Genomic DNA, 21,227 nt, shown 5'->3' on the forward strand with positions numbered 1-21,227 from the left:
AGTTACTTCAGTTATTTATAAGACTTATTAGATGCCTTTCAAGGGCAAATGAGGCAATATACCACACATATTTATCAAATGGAAATGGAGACCCCATACACACTTAGGGCTCATTCACACTTCCCTTTGTCTCATGGTGTCTTCCGTTTGTCGCATGACAAACATGGCATGTGACATGCCAGTGTGGTGTAGTGGTTAAGAGCGGCAGACTCATAATCTGGTGAACCAGGTTCGATTCCCTGCTCCTCCACATGCTGGGTGACCTTGGGCTAGTCACACTTCTTTGAAGTCTCTCAGCCTCACTCACCTCACAGAGTGTTTGTTGTGGGGGAGGAAGGGAAAGGAGAATGTTAGCCGCTTTGAGACTCCTTAGGGTAGTGATAAAGCAGGATATCAAATCCAAACTCCTCTTCCTCTTCCTCCTCCTCCTCCTCCTCCTCCTCCTCCTCCTCCTCCTCCTCCTCCTCCTCCTCCTCCTCCTCCTCCTCCTCCTCTTCTTCTTCTTCTTCTTCTTCTTCTTCTTCTTCTTCTTCTTCTTCTTCTTCTTCTTCTTCTTCTTCTTCTTCTCCTTCTGGGTCTGAGAGGTTATTCTTTGACTTTCCTTGGGAAAACACACAATTTACTGCTAAATCAGAGCAAATGCAGACCCTCCAAGTGTCCCTATTTTCCAAGGACAGTCCCAGATTTACAGAAGTCTTCCTGGTTTCTGATTTGATCCCAGAATGTCCATCTTCTCCTTAAGACATTCCTATTTTCATCTGAGAAATGTTGGAGGGTATGGAGTTATGCGACCCCCGAGCCAAGGAGATAAGTAACTATACAACTTTTAGAAGTCATCTGAAGGCAGCCCTGTACAGTATAGGGAAGTGTTTTTTTATGTTTAATGTTTTTATATATGTTTGAAGTCGCCCAGAGTGGCTGGGGCAAACCAGTCAGATGGGCACGGTATAAATAGTGTAATAATTATAATAATAGAATAAGATGTCCCTATTTTCATTGGATAAATGTTGGAGGGTATGCAACTGACTACCTGCAGAACACCAAATCAATGTTCGCTCCGATTCAGAAGCAAACTGCAGGTTTTCCTGGGGAAAGTGGCAGGATGACAAAAAAAAGGCCTCTCTGATCCATGTTTAGAAATCAGGGGACAAACAGAAGCATGGATGAGTCCTTAGATAACAAATCCCACTGAACTCAAAGAGATTTACTTCTGAATAGGCGTGCATATGACTAGGTGGGTGGGGGACTTTAAACTGCCCTTTGGTCAAACTTTAATCTGCCCTTTGGTAACTACCATACATAGATATAATTGAAGTGATGACGTGGTTGTTGCTGTCTCACCAGAGTGAGAATACTAATGGTCGGTCAGTGCTCAGTTCCCCCAAATTAGGAAAAGAATCAAAGCTAATATATTTCTGTCTGGGTGCACCCTATTGTTGCCGGCGAAGATCCCAAGTTCATGAGAATTTGTGCACTGGCTCATTAGCAGACCTGGCAACAAACCCTTGACTGTGGTGTGAACCCCAAACATGTTATTGGTGCTGCAATAAACAAGCCAACTTCTAGATTATACTCAAGATGGCCTTCCTAATCTCCCCTATCAGCCCTGGGAAAGAGAAGAACCCATGGTATGTGTCTAATAGAGGCCCTAATGGGGCAGATTGGGAGGTCTGGGAGTATATGGTGGTGAAGATCCAGTTCTCTGGATTGACATTGTGAATTGGTGGAATTAAATTGGTAGCCTGGTTTGGCAGAATGACATCTAATATTTTGTTATTAGACTGTCTGTTCAATCAGTTTATTATCTATCAGACCCTCTGCCTTAAGTCAATATCCTGCCCAGACAGATGAAGGGAGGAATTATAATCAATCTCTTTCATCTTTTTATTTGGCTTCCAAGAAGCCATCCTGGTTTCTGAGCTGCGTATTCCCTTCTTTTCCTCGTTGACCTCATAATCTTGTTTTCTACCTCAAAGCAATAATGGGGAGTAATAACATCAGAAATCAAGCAGCCTAGATATCTGGCAACATATGGGCAGCTTGTGGATATTTATATATACAATTTTTTATTGTTTAAAAAGAAAAAGAACATCGAGATACTGAAAATAATAAAATACTGCAAAGTACATCGCCGTTACATTATTTGTTCCCAGAGACAATGAATTTGTTCCAATTGCCAATATAACCTACACTGTGTTTTCTGTTACGATACTATTTCGCATCAGATATAGGTTGCGTGAAGTTCAGGTTGGGGGCTGTGTGTGAAGAGAATGAGGAAAAGAAAGAAAGAAAGAAAAGGAAGGGGGAGAGAGAGAGAAGTAAAATCCGCTGGAGGGCAAGCTTGACTCAAGTCGCTTCTATATGGGGCAAAATGTACCACGTGATCTCCTCTTGCCTATTAATGTCGAGGTATTTCCTTGTTCTGGGTGTTGGTTACACAGGTTGAATGTCTTCCTGCCATTCTCAGGAGAGGGCAGGTTGTCATTCTCAACCTTATTCCTGTGACTTAACTGTTTTCGATGTTGAATTTTAAATTGTAACCTGCTCTGGTACTTGCTCGTCAAGGGCGGCAATAAATTCATTTGCTTATTTATTTGAAAAGGTGCCAAGTTCAGGGCCCAGTGCAGGCGCAAGTCCTGACATCTTGTTGATAGAAGCCTGGAATACACATTACGGTTATTGCACAGAGAGACCTTCTCTGTCCCCATTTTTGCAATATATGGACATTAAGTATGTTTCCCAGATTTGCCTGAAGATACAAACTTCATATCTGGGGCAGGGGGCATGCATGGAAGCAGGTCTTGTGAGTGTGGCACCCTGCATGTTCAGTCCCAGGCATCATCCCTGTGCTGAGTGGGAAAGTTCTGCAGAGGGCTGACCCCCTTGGTGCCACTGGGGACCCTGAAATAGCAGGATCCCTGATCAATTATGTGAGCCCCCTGCTTGATGTGGAGACATTCAGGAATGCGGAGGAGCAGGGGGCGGGGAGCAACATGCATGAGGACACTGGAGGCATGGCTTTCATGCATGCCCCACCCCTCCATCCACACTTTTGAGCATCTGCATGTTCAGCTGAATGCCTGGGCATGCATCCCATGTTGGCACGGGTGGTACCTCCACATCATCCATTAAGTGCACCTTGGTGACGGGTGTAGAGGCTCTTCTTCCAGACGGTCTTCCTGTGACACTTGTCCCATGTGGATTAAGCACAGTGCAGATGTTATGTTTTCCATGAGACACATGCACAGTCCCCATGCCTTGATCTTGACAGAAGCACCTTATTTATACATTTATAAATCACCATACAGTAAAATGGCAGGCATCACTTTTTCCCTCCCCAAAGGGCTCTAGAGCCCATTTACACATGATCTACAAGAGCTGAGGTGCGGGAATATGCTATCAGCTTGTATCCTTCAGCAGAACCTGTGACAAAAAAAGACAATTTAGCTATGCCTGAAAGCCCTATGGATGAGATATCATCCGCCCAAAATGGTATGGACTGGTTGCACGATGGGGTTGATATGCACATAGGCCTTTTCATGGAAGGCTGAGTGGACACACTAGTCAAGGAGCTAAACGATAACTTTATTGTTTCTCTAAACAAGAACAGAACAGCAGCAGGAACCTCCTGACGCCACTTGGCTACACACACAAGCCCGGCGCCACCTAGTGACTAAGCTATGCCTTGACACTATCCACGCAGGCCTTGAGTCACATACCTTGAGCTGTACAGCTCAAACCAGGAACTTTGCAACATCAGGTGCCAGTCCTCTTCTCTTGACACCAGCAGGGCTGCTGCGTGAAGAAGGAAACTGGAGGTACTTCAAGGCAGGAGGAGACTAACACCACAGATGAGAACCCTCCTGGTCCCAGGAATCAGGCGACTGAGGACATAGGAAGCTGCCTTATACCAAGTCAGATGGTTCGGTCAATCTGGCTCAGTGTTGGGGCCTTCTGCAACAAACTATGTGCTCACCCACTAGGGAGCTACAGCTGTCCCCTGTTCTGGAGAGCCTATCACAAACCCTTAATCCGAGCATCTGTTTCTTGCAAGAAGAAGCCACTAGGCTATATATTCCTTTGAGCCACCAGGCTAGGGGCCACCAGTGCATGTGCCCACCAGGATTTTCTACAATACTTGTGAAAGGTCTCCCTAAATATCCCCTCAAAAAATCAACAACGCATGAGGGACAGCTTGCTGTTTCTGTTCAGTTTATATTGGCACTGCTTTGGCTTCTGCGTTGCACACATGCTCATTTTTCATTGGATGGCAGGACTGGGCAACCAAACCTCCCTTCCATTCAAACCAAGAGTGAGCAAGTGCAGTTGTGGCTGATGTAGGTGCTCCCCGGTCCCCATTGATAGGGGAGCTGATGCAGGGAGGGTTCCCAAGCCATCTTTGGCCCTGCCTCTTTCAGATGTGGTGGCCATTTTGTGTTACGCCACACCACGGCAGCCATTTTGCGACTGGCACATGCAAGACTTTCTCAACATTCCCCCCCCCCCCACTGGTCAAAAAAGGCTGGGCATGTCAGCCGATTCCCTGCCTGCTGCCTCTCCAGCTGGACATTATCAGGGATTGACTGCCTGACAGTTGCGATCTGTGGATGGCTGGGTGTAGACTGTCCATACAAGATTCATGTGTGAGCCTGTTCTCAGGATAAAACGGGCTACCACCTCTGTTTGTTTTAAATGCTCAACGTATTAGCACAAACATTGTGGAGAACTCAATCAACATGTAAAGCAGATTAACTATTGTGGAGCTGTTTTTGACTCTTTATAGGAAAGCCGGCGATTTTCATTCTTCTGCCCCCTCTCCCTGCTTCAGTGATGTTTTGGGAGGTTTTCTACACTAAGCTGACACATGTGTGTCTCTGGCGTAGGGCCTAAGGCACTATCCTGGCACAGCCACTCTAGCCGGCTGCTGGAGTTCCTCTCCCAGCTATAGCCACTGTTCCTGGAGCATGAAGGGTCAGAGTTGGGTTGAAAAGGCAGCTCCATTCGTTGGACGTGGCTGTAGGTTACCACAATGCTGGGTATCTGGGCTGCAGATGACGGGTAGCAAGAATCTTCTGCTCTCACGCCAAAAGTGTACTGATCGTCACCTGTCTTAAGCAAGTATGAAAAAGAAGATGTAAACACACCGTGCCTGAGTTGGCGACAGCCTATGTGGGGGGAGGGGAGGAGAGGGGAGGGGGGAAGCAATGTATATTTGCCAGATGCATTGGGAGATTCCACCTTTGCCAAGTCAAAACAATGTGCATGTCAAGAGAGGAGTTCAGTGTTTGTCCATCCCCACAATCAAAGAAGCAAGGTATATACAATGCACGCAACACCTGCTGAAAAACCCTCCTTTTTTGCAGCTGTTAAAAACATAGCAGCCCTGTTGAGCCTTTATTTGCCCACATTCCACCACTTCGGACTGCAAGTAGGAGATACAATTTTCCGGATTCTCCTGCCTGCCGGAAGAAAATGAGCTCACCAGGGAGAATAGTTCTAGAGTCCAGAACTATGCTTCTTCCCTACTTGCAAGGAAGGTTTCCTTTTTCAGTCAAGCATTAAAAAGTGACACACACAAGCGCACACACCTTGCAGTCTGAAGTGGTACAGTCTATTCTAACACCTCAGGGCTCTTGACACCTCGTTCTGCTGCATGTAGAGACCCCTTCTGAGATTCATGCTACAGATTTACAACAGGGGTTGGCAACCTCCAGACCACATGCCTAATTAGACCTGGCCAGCCTCCCCATTTGACCCGCAAGCCCATTTCAGCCAAGCCAAGCCCCATGTATGACATCATCTATGATGTGTGGGCAGTCTTGCCACTGTGGAACGAGCATTAGGTAGCACTTGTAACGGTGCCAGTCGCGCTGATTGAAGCACATGGGTGTAAGGCGAGCCTGCAAGCAACCCGGTCTCAAGCTGTTTTATATACTAATGGTAACATCGTGAACTTGGCCCAGGAGCAAATTGGCAATGGGTGCAGATCTCTGAGCAGAGATGTAATTTGTAGTAGGGTTTCACTCCCATCAGCAGTTGTGCTGCAGCATTCTGCCCTAAGTGCAGATTCTAGATTGAGCACAAAGAGAAGCTGTGCAAAGAGGCATTGCAGTAATTCAGCCTTGAAGTCACCAGTGTGCATGAACTACTTGTCAGTTTTCATAGAAATTCACAAAAAAGTCAAATATTGAGGAATTTGGCTTACTAATAAAAATTTAAATTTATATAAAGACAATTATGAGAAAGTTCGGAATGAGATTAAGAAAGATTTGGAAATTTGGAATAGAATGAATCTCTCCTTGATGGGAAGGATAGCAGCAATATTAATTGCCTCTGGTCTGTTTTTGGGGAATCCTGCTACATGTTTACGTTTTTACTCTGCTAACTCTACATTGGAATCTACTCTGGATAATATTGAGCAGTATTTCAATGACACTACTGTGGTCAAGCTCTCCTGGTCCAGGAACACCTGCAGCTGTCGCACCACTTACAGCTGGCAAAAAGTGCTTCTAGCCAGAGGGTACCCGGGTCTCCAGCAAGAAAGCTGGATTCAGAATCACGCCAAGACTACATACCTGTAAGTCTGGCTTCACCATCAGCCCAACACTATGGGGAGGCCACATTGTCCACATTTCCCACAGCTTATTGAAAAGTGGATGGCAACTTACCAGGCTGTCTCCAAAGATGTAGTTTCCAAAGGCTAAGTCCTAAAGAAAGAATATAGATAATTGTGCAAAACGTCCCCAGTCATGTTTCCACATCAGTCTTGAACTGGTTAACCCAAAGAGTCATTTTTGAATCAGGGGCATGGATAGAGTGGCCTGTTGCAAAAGAAAGCAGGGTCACTGCCCCACAAAGAATTGTGTAGAAGAGGGCATTTCCACAAGTGCCACTTGTTGTGTAAGCTGCATCTGTTGAATTTCCCTCTTCTACACAACTCTCAAAGGTGCAGGAGCCTTTAGCACCTGTTCACTTTACACGTGCATTAATTCACTGGCCTGTCCCCAATGCATGTTTACTCAAAAGTAAGCATAGTAAAGTGTATTCTCTCACCTCTGTCTCATGCATGTTTGCTCAGAAGCACCACTTAATATTTAAGGGTGCATTAAAGTTGCAACTTTCATTGCATGTACATGTACTAAGGACTGCGGATTGATTTTTACAGGGCGAGAATGGAGGCTGTGAAATAGTGGATGGCCCAGGCTTGCACCCTTCCAAATAGCAACTCACCCATCCCAGCTATGCAGAGTGAAAACCGATCACCTGCTAAGTAGCAGTAGATGAATGCGGGAAGAGGTTTGAGCTAATGAAGGGAGGAAGTGACTGCTAAAGATGGAGGAGAAATTTGCGCTTCCGAACCAACGTGTGAACTAAAATGCACTGGAATCCATATTTTTCTCCGTTTTGTGATGCAGCACTCTAACCAATAATTCTGTCCAAGACAAAGCATATATTAAGGGGAAGAGGACACAGAAACGTGTGAAAGTACTGTTCAAAACCCCATTATATTAGGAGAAATGGCTTGCAAAAATGTGTCTATTGGGGGAAATGGCATATAAAAGGTGTACATTGGGAGAGAGGGGCAGACTTTTAAAATAATAATAATCGCAGACTGATGCAGAAACCAGGCAAATTGAATTTAAGATTGGAGAAGCAAGAAACTGCAATGAACAGATTTACCCAGACCTAGATGGCGCTGTGGTTAAACCACTGAGCCTAGGGCTTGCTGATCAGAAGCTCGGCGGTTCGAATCCCTGTGACGGGGTGAGCTCCCGTTGCTCGGTCCCAGCTTCTGCCAACCTAGCAGTTCGAAAGCACGTCAAAATGCAAGTAGATAAATAGGAACCGCTACAGCGGGAAGGTAAACGGCGTTTCCATGTGCTGCTCTGGTTTGCCAGAAGCGGCTTTGTCATGCTGGCCACATGACCTGGAAGCTATACGCCGGCTCCCTCGGCCAATAATGCGAGATGAGCGCGCAACCCCAGAGTCGGACACGACTGGACCTAATGGTCAGGGGTCCCTTTACCTTTAGATACTGTCCTAGAGAAAGGAGGGCAGACGTTTGAATTTTTTAAAAAGGAACTAAGCACTTTTGATTCTCTTTGTCTTATTCACCATGGAATATGCAGTGGTGACTGAACTATGCTCCCTATGCAGCATATAGAAGATTGACAACGAGCTGGCAAATACCGAGCAGTGAAATATAACAATATGCACCACTACAACTAGGGGACCCAGGTGGCGCTGTGGTTAAACCACAGAGCCTAGGGCTTGCTGATCAGAAGGTCGGCGGTTCGAATCCCTGCAAGGGGGTGAGCTCCCGTTGCTTGGTCCCAGCTCCTGCCAACCTAGCAGTTCGAAAGCACGTCAAAATGCAAATAGATAAATAGGAACCGCTACAGTGGGAAGGTAAACGGCGTCTCCATGTGCTGCTCTGGTTTGCCAGAAGCGGCTTTATCATGCTGGCCACATAACCTGGAGGCTATACGCTGGCTCCCTCGGCCAATGATGCGAGATGAGCGCGCAACCCCAGAGTCGGTCACGACTGGACCTAATGGTCAGGGGTCCCTTTACCTTTACCTTTACCACTACCATATTACAGGCCAGAAAAGAACCAGTGAGATATTTGAGCTATAACCAGGGTGCAAACTATTAGCAATATTGGGAAATGTTGGAAAGGCAATGCTACGCACTGACCTTCTGGCAGTGTGGTCATGGAATTGTAGCATGGGAAGGGACCCCAAGGGTCATTGCTGATTACTGGGAGGGCTGAGGCAGGGTGTGTTGGTGCAAGTGCGCTGGCAGAAGCATTCGTGTTGACGTGCTTGCCCCGCCGCTGCTGGGAGACCGGAGACATCACCCGCCCCATCCCTCCTCCCCTGATTAGCATCTATTAGTTTCTCACCGAGAGAGCCCGTGTGGAGTAGTGGTTAGAGTGTTGGACAGGGACTTGGGAGACCAGGGCTCAAATCCTGGCTCAGCCATGAAAGTCACTTGGGCCTAACCTAACCTACCTCACAGGACTATTGCGGGGGGAAATGGGGAGGAAGAGAACCATGCGTGCCACCTTAGAAGCACCTTGGAGGAAAAGCGAGATAGAAATGTGATAGATTAGACCAGTGGTTCCCAACCTTTTTTTTTGGCCATGCCCCACCTAAGCATCTCTAAAATCCTGATTCCCGCCCCCACCGTGACATATAATTCTTATTTTTCAAAAAAGTGAACTCCTATTCATGTGGAGGAAATTAACTTGGTCTAAACAAGCTGCCAAACTGCCCCCCTTAAAAATCAGATTGCCCCCCCCCCTGTGGGGCGTTGGGAACCATGGGATTAGACGGACAGACAGAAATATAAATAAATTTGAGCATGTCAAGTGGGAGGCGTTTAATATATGGCATCGCTGCATTGCTTTCCCTCAACATCCCCATCCCTGAAAGAATCGCATGAAATGTTCACACTGTGAAAAGAAACCAGCAACCTGTGATATTCACCTCTGCCATAGAAATGTCATCTGCATCCACTGAAGTCTACAAAAGAAAGGGAAAGAGAGCGTGTAGCAGTGAGACAGTTCTTACCCCTGGATATGGAGTTGTCACAGCATGATCCTATCCTTCTCTAAGTGCTGCGTGAGAAGGATAATTCCGTGTGTAAATTATGATTGCACTCTCTCTTAATAACTGTGCAATGTATTCTGCCCGGTGCAACTATGAACCTGGCCAAATGAGGAATGAGGGGTGACCAATTATTAGGTATTCTTTTTCTGCCATCCCAGGAGGACTGGGGCCACCCGTTGCACCAGTGCTGTGCTGCACACGATAATATATGCCCAAATATACTGTTATGCCCAGTTTAAGGGACCATCTCATCCCATCCCCATCTTGCAGGACCGAGAGCGAATGAGGTCGGAGGATAGGACTGAGATCATTCCAGCAGCCAATCACAAAACAGCAGCAGGCAGATAGAAGCTGCAGCAGGTGAGCACAGCTCCGGTCCAGAAAGGCACAGCCTGGGGCCACAGGGCTCAGCTCAAACAGCTCTGGGGGTGTGAATGCAGGAGAGGGAAAGCAGGGGAAATTGTAGTGGGGTGAAAGGGCGACAAGCGTGGAAAGGAACCACTTGCACAAACAAAGGCACCCAAGGAAAGAAAGGTTGCAAGCTGAATAAAGTGTGTGTTTTGTGCATGGGGTGAGGCTGGGGGGGGGGAGCAACATTGGCTGGACACAATGTTGCTTTGTTCCCTTCTAGCCACTATTTATAGAAACGCATTATTTATGGGACACGACTGCGGTCACAGGGAAGCGAAACAGTATTTTGGATTTTCCATAACAAAAGGCACCATATAAAAACAAACCAAAACGCAAGAGAGAGAGAGAGGGAAAGGTACAAATATTCTGCCAAAGATGCCCTTCTGAGGGCAACGGTGACAGGAAATGGTGGAGAGCTGGAAACACAATGCCGGATGTTTATTTTTCGGAGGAGAGGGGCATCAAACTAAATTTGCCAATTCCCCTGTGACTTTGGCAGCAATCTGATGTGCAGAATGGAAAGGACCGGCAGCAATGTGCACATCCAAGCAATGGAATGTGATAGGGAAATGTTCCCCTGTTAGAAAATGTGAATGCCAGGCTGCTGTCAAAGGCACAGAAGAAGGGCAAAGACAGAAACGGTAGCCCTGGTTAAAAACCAGCTTCAGGCAGATCTACATTAAAGAGTATGTGTTTATGCATGGCTATGACAGATCAGTAAACCAAAACGTCTCCACCTATCATCATCAGCATTCACACATTACAGTGCACACAATTTCCCTTATCTTGGGTCCATCCCAACAGTTTCCACCTTTAGAAGGAACATACAGCGGTACATGCTGGGCAGGAGAACTATGGGGAATGTTCTTCAAGGTGGGTGCTGCTCTTCTGTCTTGTGACAAATCTTGTGCTCTCGGATGTGGGGAAGTGTCAAGACTTCCACTAAGTGTTCAGAGAATCATAGAATCATAGAGTAAGAGTTGGGAGGGACCCTGAGGATCATCTAGTCCAACCCCCTGCAATGCAGGAAAACGTTGCTGTCCCATATGGGGATCGAACCTGCAACCTTGGCATTATCGGCACCACGCTCTAACCAACTAAGCTATCCAGTGTTCATCAAATGATAGGTATGAAAATGCGGCATCAAGATGGGTAAGTTATGATACAAGCAGCAGAGTTTTCTTTTTAAAAAATGCTCTGCCCAATCCTATCTGCCACGAGCCTCACAATTTCTTTTTCAGCTGCTTTTGAAAGATTCCTTGCTCCCCACAGCACATTCTCGTCAGCACTGCTCTCCCCTGCTTATGTTTGGCATGTGCTTTACATAATGATTTCCGTACAGTTGCCGGGCACACGGCATTTGCTGTTTTGTGCTGCGGCCAACCCCCTCCCTCAAATGTTAGCGACACAGGATCTCCCGTGCTGCAGAACTGGCAAAAAGGAGGAGCACACGAGAAAATCATAATTAGTGAGGTGGGAGCCGCTTGACTGCCAGGCATCTTTTCAAATTAACAGGATGAAATAGGTGACAGCTGCTTGTGGGCTGGTGTTGGAGATTGCGATCATGCCAATAGGTGTGAGAAGAGGAAGGAGATTAGAGTGGTGTCACAACCAGAGCCAGAATATGTGCGTGGACTTGTTGTGGTTTCTGTAGGGAAACACTCTTGGTTTTTTTTTAAAGGGAAAGCATATCTCACAAATGAAATGCACAAACTATTAAGTTCTCCTCTATTTGAGTCTCCTAAAAGCAGCTTTCTTATACAGGTTACTGAATGCATTTGGGAGGAGAGGATGGAGAGAGAAAGAGAAAAATGTACTGACATGGAATAATACAAGCTGAGGCAGAGATCTGCAGACCTGTCTGCTCTGAGAAGAGGACGTTTCATTACCTTTTCAAAAATCCCTGAATCGTGGCTTTTCAGTTTAGATTTGACTTTGACATTGTTCATTTCTGCCGTGGTGTCTTCACCCATCTCGTACGAAACTTGCCCGCTAGCACCTCTGGAGTTCAGGCTAGAGATATCCGCCTCTGTGTCAGTCCATTCCTGCAGCAACAGGCCAGCATGAAAGTTTTTTTTAGAGAGTCTCTTTGGGTTTAGTTACTTTCCCTCAATCCAGGCATGTCCAACAGGTAGATCATGATCTACCGGTAGATCACTGGACGTCTACGGTAGATCATTGGCTCCCCCCAAAGAAGCTGAACAACTGTGGCTCCGCTAAAAAAAGCTCAACATTTTACCTCCTCAATCAATTGTTTAGACAATCAGCAAAATCAGGAAGTGGGCCTGTTCCTAGACTGCACCCGTTCAGGCTCCCTCTCTCCCCACCCACCCCTCTTTTTAAAAAGTAGACTTCCCTACTGCACAAATGCCCTGCACAGAATAAAAAAAAGTCCAATGAACACACAGCGTTCTTTCCTCCTTGCTTACACCCTATATCCGTGATGTTACCTCCAAAGGGGTCAGTAGTTCTTATCTACTTTACAGCAATAATTCATTTATGACTCTGCCTTGTGCAGTAATGTTACCTGCCTAGAGAAGAGGAGGGTACAGTCCAAACAAAGGTGTCTTAATATGGTTTGGGTAGTTTCAAGTATGGAAACGGACTGCATTCCACCCTTGTATAATTTGTACACATGCTGTCCCTGGCACTGTCTATCATATAAGTGCTTAATAAACACATAAGGACAACAAAAGAGGATTTTGCAAGCCCTTATGGTTGCTAAGAGACTTAAACTTTTCTGCCTGGAAAGATAAAACACCCACCAAGTCAATGGTTTGAGGACCTCACGGAGCTACCACGTTTCTCCGAAAATAAGACACCGTCTTACATTTATTTTTCCTAAAAAACACACACTATGGCTTATTTTTAGGGGATGTCTTATTTTTTCCTCCTCCTGCCATGGCTGGCATTGCTGCTGCGCCTATCACTATGTCTTATTTTCGGGGTATGGCTTATATTCCTTGAATGCTTAAAAATCCTGCTATGGCTTATTTTATGGCTACGTCTTATTTTCGGAGAAACAGGGAACATATTTCATATAAACATCATTTTTGTGTGGATACCTATTTGGGCACCTAGAGGGCTTGTATCAATTTATATGTTCTACATCAGATGCACATACTGATGCTTACAGCATCCATAATGTGAACTGATGGTGTGTTGTTGTTGTTACTAAACCACTTCCGCGCCTGCGCTGACAGCTGATCTTCCTTTGCTGCTTTCTATGGCCGCGCTTTGTAAGACGAAGCAGTGGTCATAGAAAATTTTGTCGTCTTACGAACGCCTCTTGCAACGCAAAACTCTTTCGTCCAGCGAGTTTTTCGTTGTGCGAGGCATTCGTAAAGTGAGGCACCACTGTACAATACTTCTGGAAAATGAGCCACCATAGTTGCTAGAGGGCCGTGAAAATTTGTGTCCCGGGCTTTTAATGACCCATCTACCCATGTCCTATCTGAAACCAAAGGGGGGCATTGGTTGCCAGATATCAACCATATTGGCATTATTTTCAGCAGCAAATGGCAGCCAGATGCCAGTATACCATAATGACACCTTGCTATTGTGCTCAGGGACAATAAGAACAAAATCTACCCCCTGCCCCTATTGAAACCCATTTTGAGGCTCAGGAGAAGGAAGGGAAGGTTTTGCTCTTCCTCCTCTCAAACGCCTCACTGACTGCGACCTACTTATTTTCTCCCATAGAAATCAACAAGACTCTTTCCTATCTCAATAGTTTTGTTGCTTCTTCATCACATCAGAGTGTGAAAAAGAGACAGGGGCTTAAAAATAACAATAAATCGACATGATGCCATCATTTCAGGCTAATCATTCTGAAGTATAGAGAGACACCTGAGAGATTTTGGCCTTGCTGGAAAGAAAGGCCAGTTCTGAAAAACAACAAGGAGCCACAAAAATAATTCATAGAAAAACTAAAATATTTATCTTGTCTCATGCAGAAATGCGCATGTTGTACGAACATGGGCATTCCCAAGTTGGCTTTATTTTAGCAAGATCTGGTTTGTTGGGTTTTTAATCAGGGATATAAAATAGATGGAGTGCAGAACCCACACAGCTCCGAAATCGAATTCAGAGCATGTCAGCCTCCCCTAAAAGCACATTAACCTAAAAATGTAACAGCTTAGGGGGCATAATAGCATTTTTGTGTTTTTAGAGCTCGTCTAATTTTTTTAAAAAAAACTGGTTGAAAAAGAACACATTATTGTGCCTTGGATAGCACAGAAGGAAAGTCTCTCAGATTCCAAAGTGAAGAACCACTTCCGGCTTCTTTGAAAGTAACCACTAAGCACTTAGCAGTGATACAGCAAGCTGTTGAGAGCTTCTGGTTGCTGGGAGGGGGGATCCGTTGATGGATTTGTCAATTTGTCTAAATCTGCCAGCAAATCTCTTTCTAAATTCAGCCTGCTTCACCCTACAGAAGCATTAGCCCTCACGTCACAAACTGGTTTCCTTCCCCCGTTCCCCCGTGAGGGCTACATTCTATGTTATTGCTGCAGAACGGTATGATCACATCTTGCATGCAATTAAGTTGCACTATTGCAACCTTGCACAGTTGGCTTGTTGAAATGGCACAAATTAATTGCATGCAAGGTAGAGAGCCTGGCACGGAGAGAGCTTTTAAGCTCTCTGCCTTGCTCACAGGGCTCTGGGATTGTCTCGTGGGAACTTCGAGATTATCGAGGAATCGCAATACCTCAAGGACCGCCTCTTCCCAAATGAACCTAGCTAGACCCTGAGATCATTGTGTGCCTCCTCCAGGAGAGGTCCAGAGGGTAGCAACAGGAGAACAGGCCTTTTCTGCACTGGCTCCCCACTTGTGGAATGCTCTCCCTAGGGAGACTCGCCTGGTGTCTTCATTATACACCTTTAGGCACCAGGCGAAAACGTTTCTCATTAACCAGACCTTTGGCTGATTGACATCTGATGCCCTTTTAAATGTGTTGTGGATGGGAGGACTATTGGGTTGCCTTTGGTTTTGTTTTTATTGTGTATTCTGTGTTTTTTATATTGTGAACCACCCTGAGATTTACGGGTATAGGGCGGTATTAGAAAACACATAAATAAATAATAATACTATCTAATAGCTGCTACAGCCAGCCAGAGGCTTCTTGACCACATGGAAGCTCTTTTGGGGGTTTAGCAATACAGATCTATAGACCTCCAGAGAGATTCCAGAGATTTTGAGCTCCGTTTGGGTCTCAGTTATAGAATCGTAGGATTGGAAGGGACTCCAAGGAATGCAGGAGTCACGACTAAAGCATCCCTGTCAGATGGCCATCCAACCAGGGCCGGTGCGTCCATTTAGGCGAACTAGGCAGTTGCCTAGAGCGCGTAAATGGAGGGGGCGCAAAACCCCGCAAAACCCCCGTGCCACCGCCACCCTCCCACGGCGCGCGCTCGCGCTCCTCCCGCCTATGGCTGCAACGAGCGAGCTGTGGCAGCGGCGGCACCCGTAGCTGAAGCCTTCAGCTATGGGCACTGCTGCCACCGCCGCTCGCTCGTGGCAGCCGCCACTGAGGAGCCCACAACATGCCCTCCATAGGCGGGAGGAGCACAAGCCAAAAGGAGAGCTCAGCGCCCTCCCGCCTATGGAGGGGACGCTGATGAGCTCCTCAGGGGCAGCAACGAGCGAGTGAGCGGTGGCGGTGGCAGCGGCACCCGTAGCTGAAGCCTTCAGAAATGGGTGCTGCGGCAGCCGTCGCTGAGGAGCTCACAGCATGCCCTCCATAGGCCTATGCTCATAGCATGCTCCTCCCGCCTATGGAGGGGACGCAGGGGCGCCAGGAGGTGATTTTGCCTAGGGCGCAAAAAGCCCTAGCACCGGCCCTGCATCCAACTTCTGCTTAAAAACCTCCAAGGAAGGAGAGTCCACCACCTTCCAAGAGAGTTCATCCCACTGTCAAACAGCTCTTACCATCAGAAAGTTCTTCCTGATGTTTAGTCAGAACCTCCTTTCTTGTAACTTGAAGTCATTGTAGAACTCAATAGAGTCACGTCCATTGCTCAACTCGTGTTTGCCTCTGCTTGCATCTGCTGCTGGCATGTGGGCCCAGGAAGGTTCCTCGCCAGCGAATGTGGCCCTTGGACTGAGAAAGGGTTCCCCACTGAGGACTTAAGCATGGTCACATCTAATCTATGCCCACCAGCTTGCTGCACACCCCTTTCATTGATACTGTAGGTTAGACAAGGTAGATGGAGCTTATCCTTACTGATTCGCTGTCTGAGACGGAGGAGAGCCGTCTGTTTCCTCTTGGCAGCCCATTCATATCAGAGCACTGGCTGGTGACAGTGAAACGTCTGGTGGAAGGGAAGCTGTTAGATCTGGAGTCCTTATGAGAAACCCTTAGCAGAGATCCAAGGCAGGGAAGAAATTTTGCAATCGCCATTCTAAGGGGTAAGAAATTAAGTCAGTATTTTTTCTACCTCTGCAAGCACAAAACAGAGACTACAATATTTCTGTCCTTTCTGACGCAAGCTAAAAATGTACATTCATTTAGGGAGGGAGAGGGGAAGAGTGTTAGAGAGGCCATATTGCATTAAAGACCCCTGACCATTAGGTCCAGTTGTGACCGACTCTGGGGGTTGTGGCACTCATCTCGAATTATTGGCCGAGGGAGCCAGTGTACAGCTTCCGGGTCATGTGGCCAGCATGACAAAGCCGCTTCTGGCGAACCAGAGCAGCGCACAGAAATGCCGTTTACCTTCCTGCTTGGAGTGGTACCTATTTATCTACTTGCACTTTGACGTGCTTTTGAACTGCTAGGTTGGCAGGAGCTGGGACCAAGCAATGGGAGCTCACACTGTCGCGGGGATTTGAACTGCCGACCTTCTGATCGGCAAGCCCTAGGCTCTGTGGTTTAACCCTATTAAAGACCTTATTGGACTATAAAAGGATAGGACTGCACTGTGGAACCCAGTTTACAGTTGCGTGCATCAGCCCGTTCACAGGCAGAAACACATGTTGACGGTGTTCGTTCCCACCAGTATCAAAATATAGTAGGAAATCCTTATTGCCATCTGCATCATGAAATGTGAAAGGAAGCTGCTCAGATGGATGTACACTCTTTGGGTCTGCAGATGTGGTTCGGGTCCCTGCGTTGATGGGTGCTACTTGTGAGAAAAGCTGCACCTGCTTAAACCCCCTCTATGTGCACTTGTAAATAGTTACTAGCCTGCTGAGATGCTAGCATCAATTTCAATGCATGACATGGGGCCAGAGGGGAGCCGTTGCTTCTGAGTGGCTAGTAAAACAATTTTTGCCTTTTCACTGTGGGCTGGTTGAGGAGGGATGGTTCTGGTGCATGGGTTTTCCTCCCTCCTTAGCCAGTGTAGAAACCAAGCAGAGGAGAAACGGAGAGATCAGGCCCTCCTCCATGAGCCCACTCCCTCATTGGCATGGAAACCTTTACTGCCAACACCTACCAGGTGAGATGTTAAATATAAGATAGTGTTAATATGACAGGAGTGGCATCCCGCATTGCTTGCAGTTGCCCTAAAAGAAGACCTGTCACTGGTTGCAAGTCCCAGTTCTTTACAAAAGGTGAAACTTACCTGTATTTGGGGTGGGCAATGGCGTAAACGAATGGGTTGTAGATGGATGAAGCTTTGGCAATCACTGCAGGTATTGTGTTCATTAAGGGAGTGAGCACATGGGAGTACCTAAAGCAAAGCAAACACACTTTCTTAGATTTAATTCTGCCAGGGTATTCTGTCCCTTCCCCCCCTTTTATGTAACATACTGCACTTCCGAATGCTCCTCCACAAAGTTCTTCAAAGTGTTGGTCCACACTGGGTCAATTCAGACACGTAAAATCTTCTAAATGATGCACCTCGGCTGAACTTAGGAGCACATTCGCATGGAGAACAGATTTATCAGCCTCCTCCCTGCCCAAAGGCATGCATTTAAAATAATGAAAAACCTTGATCTGAAGCAGCAACGCGGCAACGGCATAATTAAATAGATAATTAAGTAGATTAAAAGCAAGATCCTCTATTAAAACAGCAACATCACCTGTCCCACACGGCAAAACAATGCACACAAGCAATTAAAAAAAAACAAATCGCTAAAGCACAGCATCAGCAATTGAAAAAGAAGACCGCGGCCATTTAAAAAATTCAACAACAAAAAATTGGCAGCTGGAGTAAAAGCAGGGAGAGCAGGAAGGAATGCCCAGCAACAAGTGGAATCAACAGCATCTGCCTTGGTAGCAAAAGCGTTTTGAAACGAGAGCATCCTCACCTGTTAGCTGAGAAGTGCTATGGAACCGGTCATGTGGCTTTCCACTGGTAAGCAGTTCCATGGTGTATGAATGATGAAGAGCAGACAGCCATGACCTTTTCTAATTTTATTGGGGGACAGTGATATGAAGCCACATAAGGCCACCATATCACTGAAGTACAGCAAGTCTGGATATGGTTAGTGTCTGTGTGCCACTAGGGGTTCCATGACTGAAGGATGGATGGATGGGTGGAACACCAGGCAAAAACCTTCCCTTGATGTCAGAGAAAGAGGACCACAAGGAACTTATGGCAGTAGTCTTTTTAGAACTCCAGCTTATTTATTTATGGAATTAATATCCCGCCATTCCTCCCCAGAGCTGAAACCAGCACCAGCCAGCCAACATTCCTGAGCTTAAACTGGAGATACATTTCTTTTGTTTTGCCCTGATCAGAAACTGAGTTACAGAGTTCTGCGCCGGTTGAAACTTCCAAGCCAGCTTCAAGAGCCATCCACAGATATGATTTGAGCTTTCTGGAGATGATTTCTGCAGTCACAAAAATCGCATCTTTTCCAGCCATTAAGAATATGGGCTTTCCCCCCTAGGTAGCTGTGACTTTATCTGTGTTACAGTCTCCATGATCCCTGGGGATGGTGGGACGGGTGACATCATGTGGAGAAAGTTTAGTTTTGGGGTTTGTTTTTTGCATCCCTGCATTTGGCCAATATCCTCAATTCCAGATAAATCTAAAAAAAAAATGTGTCTATATGATCAAATACCAGGAGCTGGGTGGCTAACACATGCCACATTTATCATCTCCTCTACATTGGTTACGGCTGCCGATTATAAGGAACTTCCTGCAGCAGTGGTGGAGCAAGACGATCAGGCGTCTGGGGTGGCGCGTGTGCCCTGTGCCCAGGGGCAGGACCCGCCTGCGGGGGCGGGGCCAGCCACCTGTGGGGCGGGGCAAGTCGGGGCAGGATGTTCTGCAGGGCCTCCAAGGAGTCTGCCTGCCTCCTCCCACTCAGCCTACCTACAGCTGAGGGGGAGGTGGTGGGCAGACCTTTTGGGGCAGCGTGGAGCCTCTGGGCTCCCAAACCACCGTGTGTCTCCCAGGAGAGATGCGTGGCTCGGGTGTGCTGCAGGCCCCACAGTGAGTGCCGCCGGGCATCTTGTCACCCATCTCAGTGGTGACACCCAGGGCGACCCTCCCCCACCCTTCCTCCACCCCTGTCCTGCAGTCAAGCACCTGGTTTCATTGGTTGGCCATTTGTGGTGTGCTTCATTCACTGTTTCTGTTCTCATTTCATTTCGCCCAGGCCCCTTGCAAACATAAGAATATTTTTTATTACCCTGCAAAAGCCAGCAAAGCCACCATGGAATATGGAGACCAGGAGAGGACAAAAAGCAAGATGACCACCAGGGCTACTTTGGCCATTTTCCATTCATTCGTCATCCTCTGGGACAGCCTTTGAGATTCTTTTGTACCATCTGAACTGATCCTTTGAACAGCCCTGGGGGAAAAGAACAAAATAATAATGAAGGAACAAAAGTGAGGTCTGCTCACGCAGAATGCCACACTTGCTTATTTATTACTGGGTCAACGCCATTTATATCCAAAGATCCACTTTCATGAATGGAAGCACATAGGTGTGTTTGTGTTGTCAATTTGCCCTTTTCACAGATGCAGCTTCAGCAGTTCCTGAAAAGCCATTCGGGAGGGTTAGGGGCTTTCAACATAGGAAGCCAACTTGTGCCAAGTCAAGCTATATGTGCATCAAACTCAGTATTGTCTGACTGTTTTGGTGGCTCTCCAGAGTCTCAGGCTGGGCTCTTTCCCACCATCAGCTTTTTAATAATTTACCGGAGTTGAACTTTGAACCTTCCACAGGCCAAAGCCCTTATGGTCCCTCCTCCTTCTGCTTTGGAGCAGAATGCAACATGATGGTGGGAGCTGTAACGGGGCAAAATCACAAACTCCAGTTATATGAGATTGCTTCTGCTTCTGCATGTGGATCTTCAAGTGCAAGCATGTGGTTTTCTTTCCCCAATATAATCAGTCACAAGGTTCTTATTCACAAGAAGCAGCTGGTAAATCAGGCATGGAAAATTCAAATCTTCAGCATGTGCTGCCAAAACCTTCATTATCTTGCCAGGCTCATCCACCAATACAAGCTCAAAACTGTTTCAGAGATGTTTATTTGTTATCGTTACCAATAAAGGGACCCTAAGAATTACAGGTCTGAGACAATGAGGGTGCCAGAGATCTCTAATATTGGCATCTTCAAAAAAAAAAGACATTTCACAACTTCTTCAGGGCAAGTGATTTTCAGTGAGGTTTAAGCCTGCAGTGTAGAACTGTCCATTGTGTATACCCCTCAAACTGAGAATGCAGTGTGCATGCAATGCCATTTTTAATCTGATCATGCTGCAAAGGTGTCAAACTTCTACCCTCCTTTCTACCTGTATCATTCTTTTTTCACTTAACATGCCTTCTCCCCATCTTCAGCTTTATGCAACAAAAATGCAGGTGTCATTTCTTATTAGGTGGGATAGTACAGTTGGTAGAGCATGAAACTCTTAATCGCAGGGCCGTGGGTTCAAGCCCCACGCAGGGCAAAATATTCCTGCATTGCGGGGGTTTGGACTACAAAGGTACCTCGTTTTGAGTCTGCCCCATTTAGGGTCCATTTTGTCCAATGTCCGCGGCAAACTCGGAAGTACCAGAATGGGTTACTTCCAGGTTTGCAGCTTGCACACACACAGAAGCACTAAATCGTGCTTTGCGCATGCACAGAGCGGCGCTTTGTTGAGCTTCCCTTTCGTCGAGCTTCCCGGGCTCTGGAACAGATCCTGGATGCAAAAGGAGGTACGATTGTAGATGAGCCTCATGCTCCCTTCCAACAATTTAGAATAACAATCATAGAGTTGGAAGGGGCCCTGAGCATCATCTAGTCCAACCCCC

The 21,227-nt window shown here is 46.6% G+C and overlaps 1 protein-coding gene across 3 annotated transcripts in view; it reads right to left on the reverse strand.

Annotated features, from left to right (window-relative positions):
• Window positions 1–3,564: 3,564 nt before the first annotated feature.
• Window positions 3,565–21,227, reverse strand: part of OPN4 (opsin 4) — a 56,296-nt gene continuing 38,633 nt past the window's right edge. For 2 of the 3 annotated variants that reach the window (XM_035137850.3, XM_035137849.3), the window contains 7 exons: window positions 19,615–19,776; window positions 17,595–17,702; window positions 16,253–16,430; window positions 11,915–12,070; window positions 9,492–9,527; window positions 6,669–6,707; window positions 3,565–5,109 (listed from right to left, as the gene is read on the reverse strand). In XM_035137850.3, coding sequence (XP_034993741.3) covers window positions 4,825–5,109; window positions 6,669–6,707; window positions 9,492–9,527; window positions 11,915–12,070; window positions 16,253–16,430; window positions 17,595–17,702; window positions 19,615–19,776 — 964 coding nt within the window. In that variant the 3' untranslated portion in view covers window positions 3,565–4,824. The remainder of the gene's footprint in view (window positions 5,110–6,668; window positions 6,708–9,491; window positions 9,528–11,914; window positions 12,071–16,252; window positions 16,431–17,594; window positions 17,703–19,614; window positions 19,777–21,227) is intronic. The other variant, XM_088670181.1, reaches the window with a different exon arrangement.

This window comes from Zootoca vivipara, chromosome 5, assembly GCF_965207765.1.
Source record: "Zootoca vivipara chromosome 5, rZooViv2.hap1.1, whole genome shotgun sequence".
Taxonomy (NCBI): domain Eukaryota; kingdom Metazoa; phylum Chordata; class Lepidosauria; order Squamata; family Lacertidae; genus Zootoca; species Zootoca vivipara.